Consider the following 7,774-nt stretch of genomic DNA (forward strand, 5'->3'; position numbering starts at 1 on the left):
AAATTTGTTTCTTGAATTCATAAAAAACTCTACTAAAAAATGACTTAGAAAAATAAAATTGCATGAGTATATTTTTTTTCATTATTACGTTTTTCCCATTGTTATATAAATTTGCCATGTAAAATAAACAATTTTTATTTTTGAACTTCACAAGATCTATAAAAATTGTTATACTTGACGGATAAGTCCCAAATTTCGCACAACTCGTTTTTAACATCATGAAGTTTATTAGAAAAATGAAAAAACAAAAAATTATTTTTCAGTTTTTCTAATAATATAAATAATATGTAATTACTCATAAGTTGTTATTTCAAATCTAAATATGATGGAAAAAAGTTAAAGACACATTTGGAATCAGTGTCGAAACTTCATAAAAAATTTACTAATATATTGTAGATAACAGACATTTTTTTACTATTTATTGTTTTATATAATTTTTACAAATTAAATATTTTTTAATTAGTTAAAGTACAATTAAAACAAATCTGTCGTCATCCATTAATATTTTTAAATCTTAATTATAACGATCCAGTTTGATGCGGTCTGTATCTTCAGTATCACCAGTCAATACAACTATTTGACATGTATCCCCCAGTTCGTATCCTTCGTCAATAGTCATGTTATCTTCTCGAAGTACCGTTGGCAAATTTTTATCTTCATTACTCCAATCGCAAACCAATTTTTCATAACGGTCAATAAGATCCTTATTTTCCTTTAAATCTGTAAGTTCATTACCATATATTACACAACAATCGTTCACCTCTTGAATTTGTTCATCTGTTTTACAAACATATTCATACAAAGATTTTGCAATTTTTTTAACTTTTCTCTTACTACCTAAACGTAGAATTTCTATACTCTTTTTTAATAAAAATTTTTCAAATTTACGAGTAAATTTGTTTCGAGAATCTATAATCAAAAATAATTAAAAGATTAAAAACGATAATATAATAACTATTTATTATATTACAAATATCTTCTAATCTAATATTTATTAAATATTTAGTTTGGTTAATATTCATTTTTACAGATTATGTTTACTTGAATTTTACATAAAATAACTACGGCAGCCATTTTAATATAGAAGATAAAATGTCGAGAAAATTTTTTTTTTTCACTTTATAGTACATAAAATAAACTTTAATATTATATATGTTTGAAGGACGCAGTATAACCGGAACATTTTCAAAAATTTAATTGAATAAGTTATTTTTTTGTAAAAAAGTTGCTATTTTAAATCCCCCCCAATGAGCAGATTAAGTGTTAAATTTTCAAAAAAATTATATCAAACGAAAGGGAAATATCTAAGGTTTTAGTATAAAATAAAATTATGTTGATTTATTGATTTTTTAAAAAGTTATGGAAGTTTTAAGAAATAAATGTGAAAAAAATGACAAAATTTACCGATTTTTAAATTTGTAATTTTTTTGGATAATTCCCCCATTTACGGGGAACGAGGGAATTTTTTTAAATTTTTAAGGGTAATGTCTCCAACTAGATACGATTTGTGATCTTTTGACGTATTTTTGAAAGAAATCGGTCCAGTGAAAGCTGAGAAAAAGTGGCAACAGACATAAAAAAAAAAACTTAGCACAGGGGGGTCGCGACACAGTGGTGACGTCGCATAGATGGATCAAGTATAATGATATCTGACAGTGATTAAAATAACTATAAAAATAAAAACGCTTCGATGCAAATCTTTAGATAGTGTTTAATTTTAAAAAATTAGTGTATTATTCCAAAAGCTACATGATCTGCTAGTCCTTATTAATATCTTGATTAAGATAAAGTATGTCGAATGAAAAATGATTATTAAAAAATATTATTTCTCATAAAAAAATTGTGTTGATCCATACACTTTTGAATAAGTTATAGCTTTATAAAGTTAAATATAATACAAAAAATAAAATCGAGAATTTTCACACGAAAATAGCATTCGATAGCCATTTTCGCCAAGAAGACAAGTCCAGAGGTCAAGTTTTTTTTTTTTTAATTAAAGTATATTACATTAGCTTTAATTTAAGATATATATAAAAGTGTCAGACCTTCCGGAATATTTTCAAAAGTTAAGTTGAATAAGTTAATTTTTTGTGAAAAAGTTGTCATTTTAAATCCCCCCTGTGGGCAGGTAAAGGGTCGCATATAAAAAAAAAATATATACCAAATAATAGGTAAAGACATCATGCATCTATAAAAAAAATAATTATATTGATTTGGTTATTTTTAAAAAAGTTATAGCAATTTTAAGTAAAAAAAATTGAACAAATTTCGAAAATTAGCGATTTGTAAATTTGTAATTTTTTGGGGGATTTCTCCCGTTTATGGGGAACGAGGGATTTTTTTTCAATTTTTGAGAGTAGTGTCTTCGATTAGATACGATTTGTGATCTTTTGACGTATCATTGAAAGAAATCGGTTCGATAAAATCGGCTGAGAAAAAGTGGTAACAGATACAAAAAAAATAAATAAATAAACACATCTTAGTAAAACCAATACCTTCTCAGCTTCGCATCGAAGCTAAAAAAAACACATCATAGTAAAATTAATGCCTTCTCAGCTTCGCATCGAAGCTAATAATTGCATACCAATTGAGTAGAAGTTAAAAAAATAGTTCAATTTTAATATATTAATAGTAAAGTTAACTTACTTATGATTTTATTATTATTCAAACCAGAATTTATCAAACATGTTAAGAAGTTCTGCTTTGGCTGCTGAATGGGGTCATTGGATTTTACCTGTAAATCTATTATTAGTCAATGGAATATTCAGGACAATATTTTTATAATTACAAATATGTAACATAAAGTAATAAAGCAGGAAAAAGTATGAAAAGGTCTATGTAAAATTATTTAAGTATTCGAGTTTTCTAAAATTAAAATCTGCAATGTTCAAATGTTACTATACTCTATCTGACTAATGAATAAATTTAGGTTATAAAAGAATATTAGGTGTATGAATATAGAAAAATTGAATTTAGAAACTTTTAATATAAAATTTGTAAAATAAAATGCCATTTATTCACACAATAGTATTTTTAATATAATTTAAAAATATTAATTTATAGTATTATAATTTTACTCACAAGAGTTAAAAAGAAAAAAAAACAAAAATATTTCGTAAAAATCATTTTTCTGTCAATCTTAACTTATAAAATAGTATTAGAAAAATATCTTTAACGTAATAGCCAATTGCTATTTAAATGTTTTAACCTTTTAAAATTATATTGAATCAAATAATGAATGAATATTAATAACATTTGTTCAAATGAAGCTATATCTGTACTTGTCATATATGAATTTTTTTTTAAAATTATTAAGTACATATATTAACTAACAATAATTCAACTTAAAAGTAATTTTATATTAAATATTCTTTAACATTAGATACTTAATTATATTATAATAATTGTCATTTACCAATATAAATAACATTTGTTCAAACGAATCTCAATTTGTGTTTGTGACATACGTAATATTTTATTTTAAATTCATAAATACACTTTGTGAATGTTTCAAAAAAATTATATAGTCCCTTATATATTTAAAATATGTATAATGATTGTGTTAACGCCACATCATTTTATTACTGTTCTACTTGATTGGACTGTATAATAAAAATTAAAATTCTCAACAATGTGATTTTATGTAATTAATATAAGAAAGCATTTTTAAACCATACATATAAACTCCATAAAACTTCTAATTCACTAACACTGAGCAGAGATAGCGGACAGGTTACTAACTCAATGACAATAACATGTCTTAACAGATTGGATTACTATAATTTAAATACTACTAGAACATAATAACTTTCTTAAAATATTGGTAGTTTTGAAAAATTTCATTTAAATGATAATATAATAACAAAATAATATCAAATAATAAAAATATTGGGGTAGTGGAATATACAGAGTGATTCATTAAGGATAAGACACTCGTTTACTCAGTAACTATTGAAAATTTTTAATTTTAGGTAAGGAAAATAATTTTTGATTCAAAAAACACTACAATAATATGTAGTAAAAACATGATCTTCTTCATCCCTTTAAGGTTAAAAAACATTAACCTGAGTTTTTTTAAATGAGAACACATATTTTGAATTTAATAAAATGTTTGAGTTTTTAATTTAATAACAAATGGCATTCAAATTTTTAATATAACTTTATTCGTTTATTAGATATAAACATTTTAAGTTTCAAATTTTTGAGTTAATATACATGTATAATACACTAGGGATTACAAAAACAGGTAGCGAATTGGTTTTTTATGACATTGCTGTCACAGTCACGGATTGTTTAATATCAATTAGAACTATCGATAGATATACTTTCTGTATTGTCAGTTAGTGTATTTATAAATTCACAACAATGTGCCTTACTACCATTCATAATAACAATGCTGTGCACCGGCTAATATCGATGTCATATAAAACCAATTAGCTACCTGTATTTGTAATCCCTAGTGTATTATACATGTATATTAACTCAAAAATTTGAAACTTTGAATGTTTAAATCTAATAAACGAATAAAGTTATATTAAAAATTCAAATGCCATTTACTATTAAATTAAAAACTCAAATATTGTATTAAATTCAAAATATGTGTTCCCATTTAAAAAACTAAGTTGACACCCTTACCAGGCATAGGATGTACTTAAAAAGTATTACATAATTAATAATTCAAGAATGATGTGTAACTAAAGATAATCGAAAAAAAAATGTTTAATTTATTATTATTCTGTAAGTAATTGAATGGGTTATGATAAAAAAATCAGCCTGTATTCATATAAAAAATACTAATAAAAATTTTAATATCCTGGAAAAATTTTGACAATATTTATAAGTCAACAGAAATTTTGTTAAAAAATATTTTAAAATCATATTAATAATGTAGTATACTCTAAGAAATAATCCTATATTCTCAATTATAGTAGGTAGTATTATTACCTTATATTTACTATAATAACATAAAAACCCTACCCAGCACTGTGAGGTCGCAGCAAAGTGAGGACGTGGCATAGCTGTGTGGTACAGTGTGTACAGTATAGATTTAATCTGACAGTGATTAAAATCACTATCATAAGAAACGCTTCGATGCAAATCTGTAGATAATTTTTAATATTTTGAAGGGATTTCTGAATTATTCCAAAAACAACATCAACTTCTATTTCCTTAATTACAGGCTGATTATTAGTTCTTTGATTTCTAAGTATAATATAAGAATCAATACTAATTATAGTAATTACATTTAGTATGAAATTGATAGTTTCCTATTTCCTTATTAAAATACTGATTACAAGTTTTATGATTTATAAGTGTAATATATGAATAAATATTTAAATATAGTATGAAATTGATATTTAATAATTTAGTATTGTAATTTTTACGGGGAAATTATAAAAAATTATAAAGTAGTTATTACTTTTATGGCAAAAGTATATAAAATTGTTCATTATTTATAAATAAATTTACTGGTCTATAAGAAATTTTTATCCGAAACCAAAGTATACTTTTCGAAACCCATTTTTGCGCCGATTTCAAATCTGCAATTAGAGTTTTGCACATGACCTAAATAATAACAAAACCCAGCACAGTGGGGTGGCGGCACAGTGAGGACGTAGTATAGTTGGGTCCAGTATAGATTTAATCACTATCATAAGAAACGCTTCGATGCAAATCGGTACATAGTGTTTAATTTTGGGAAATTAGTGGATAATTACAATAGCAACATGAACTTCTTTTTCCTTGATTGTATATAGATTGGTAATTTTTAGATTCAACAATATAATATATAATTTTTATAATTAATTTTTTTCAAATTATCATTGATTTTGATTTTTAATATGTTAGAATTAATCATTTTTAACCTACTTTTTTTGTTATTTAAAGTGAAAGTTTATAATAACAAAAAAAATGAATTTATTGTCATAACTTTTAATTCAACTTGTAAATTTGAAATTTCTATCAATAAATAGAAAAAAATTGTACTCAAAATATTAAATATTATAATGTGTATATATTTGGATCAATCTGTATTTTCAAATTTTTATGACTTATAGATCTAAATCATTCTGTATATTAAAAAATATAATTATTGCTTGTGCTCTTGAAAAATTCACTATTTTTATTGAAAATAAATGTAAAGGATCCTAATTAAGGTTTTAGTAGCTAAACTAGGACCTTAAATAAAAAACCTAAGTTTTAGCTTCGATGCGAAAGTAAGAAAGTATTAATTTTACAATGATGTGTTTTTTTGTGTCTGTTGCCACTTTTTCTCAGCTCTCACTGAACCAATTTTGATGAACAATATATTAAAACATCACAAATTGTATGTAGTTGAAGACATTACCCTCAAAAATTGAAAAAATTTCCCTCGTTCCTCGTAAATGAAAGAAATCTCCAAAAAAATTACAAATTAAAAAATCGCTAATTTTCGAAATTCTTTCAATTTTTTTTACTAAAAACTGCCGTAACTTTTTCAAAAATGAACATATCAATATAATTTTTGTTTTTATAGATGCTTGATGTTTTTACCTATTATTTGGTATATTTTTTTTGTAAATTTGACCTTTTTTCTGCCCACAGGGGGGGATTTAAAATGACAACTTTTTCACAAAAAATTTACTTTTTCAACATAACTTTTGAAAATGTTTCGGAAGGTCTGACACTTTTATATATATCTTAAATTAAAGCTAATGTAATATACTTTAATTTGAAAAAAAAAATTTTGGACTTTATTTTGTCTTCACGGTGAAAATGGCTACCAAATGCTATTATTGTGTGAAAATTCTCGATTTTATTATTCATATTATATTTAACTTTATAATGCTATAACTTATTGAAAAGTTTATGGATCCACACAATTTTTTTATGAGAAATAATATTTTTTAATAAACCCTTTTTCATTCGACATACTTTATCTTAATCGAGATATTAAGGAACCAGCAAATCAAGTAGCTTTTGGAATAAAACACCAATTTTTTTAAAATTAAACACTATCTAAAGATTTGCATCGAAGCGTTTATTTTTGATAGTGATTTTATTCACTGTCAGATATCATTATACATGATCCAACTATGCCACGTCACCACTGTGCCGCGACCCCACTATGCTGGGTTTTTTTTAGTTTATGTTTACAATGTACGTATAAAAGTTATCGGCTGAATCTATTTGTAATTATAAGATGATTTTTTTTATTTGAAATATACATTGTTACAATGTATAATTTAAGAATTTAATTAATAAATTACAACATGACATGTATACCAATATAACAATAAGCTATATATATACTTTTTAAATGTTTAAAAATATATCAATGTAATTTTGTATAAATAAACATAATTATTTAAAAGAAACAGAAAATAATAAACAATATTTAGTAGCAATGTGTTAGACATAAGGTTATAAATAATGTGTNTAATGTGTTAGACATAAGGTAATAAATAATGTGTAAGATTTTATAGAACAAACGGTAGAACATTATGAAATGTAGATCATTATTGACAAAAACGTAATAAATTACAATTAATAAAAATATAATGGTAGCGTCGGTGATCACTTCTTGCCTTTGAAAATACCATCAAACTTAATATAAAAAGCCCAAAATAATGAGCATTCTGACTCAGTTGTTAATCTGATGATGGTCAGTATGTTCTCAATCGGTCAATGACGCTCAGTCATTCTAAAAGGTACATGCAAGAAGTGATTCGCCGTGTCTACGTTATAATTGCATAAAAACAACATCAATTTCATTCAGAGAATTTATTGAATATAT

General features: G+C 24.3%; 2 protein-coding genes across 4 annotated transcripts in view; both read right to left on the minus strand.

Annotated features, from left to right (window-relative positions):
• LOC126899695 (uncharacterized) overlaps positions 1-7,774 on the minus strand; it is a 42,490-nt gene that overhangs the window by 22,362 nt on the left and 12,354 nt on the right. The gene's annotated exons all lie outside the window — the stretch shown is intronic.
• LOC126899686 (uncharacterized) lies at positions 398-3,219 on the minus strand. 3 transcript variants are annotated; one of them, XM_050674791.1, is made up of 4 exons: positions 3,082-3,219; positions 2,647-2,734; positions 838-909; positions 398-777 (listed from the first exon to the last, which is right to left on the minus strand). In XM_050674791.1, the coding sequence occupies exons 1-4, from the start codon at positions 3,124-3,126 to the stop codon at positions 515-517; spliced, it is 468 nt and encodes a 155-aa protein (XP_050530748.1). In that variant the 5' UTR covers positions 3,127-3,219; the 3' UTR covers positions 398-514. The 3 variants fall into 3 exon arrangements, with proteins under 3 accessions (XP_050530748.1, XP_050530749.1, XP_050530747.1); XM_050674792.1 differs by lacking the exon at positions 838-909; XM_050674790.1 differs by having other exon boundaries at positions 398-909.

Source organism: Daktulosphaira vitifoliae, unplaced genomic scaffold (genome assembly GCF_025091365.1).
Source record: "Daktulosphaira vitifoliae isolate Bord-2020 unplaced genomic scaffold, ASM2509136v1 Scaffold_2, whole genome shotgun sequence".
NCBI lineage: Eukaryota > Metazoa > Arthropoda > Insecta > Hemiptera > Phylloxeridae > Daktulosphaira > Daktulosphaira vitifoliae.

Bases quoted from the DNA above. Each gene is read 5' to 3' on its own strand.
- LOC126899686 (XM_050674790.1), bottom strand. From the start codon at position 3,126: ATGATTTTTACGAAATATTTTTGTTTTTTTTTCTTTTTAACTCTT. The intron at 2,735-3,081 runs GTGAGTAAAATT...ATAGATTTACAG, and splicing joins TTTTTTTCTTTTTAACTCTT to GTAAAATCCAATGACCCCAT. The intron at 910-2,646 runs GTAAGTTAACTT...TTTTGATTATAG, and splicing joins GAATAATAATAAAATCATAA to ATTCTCGAAACAAATTTACT.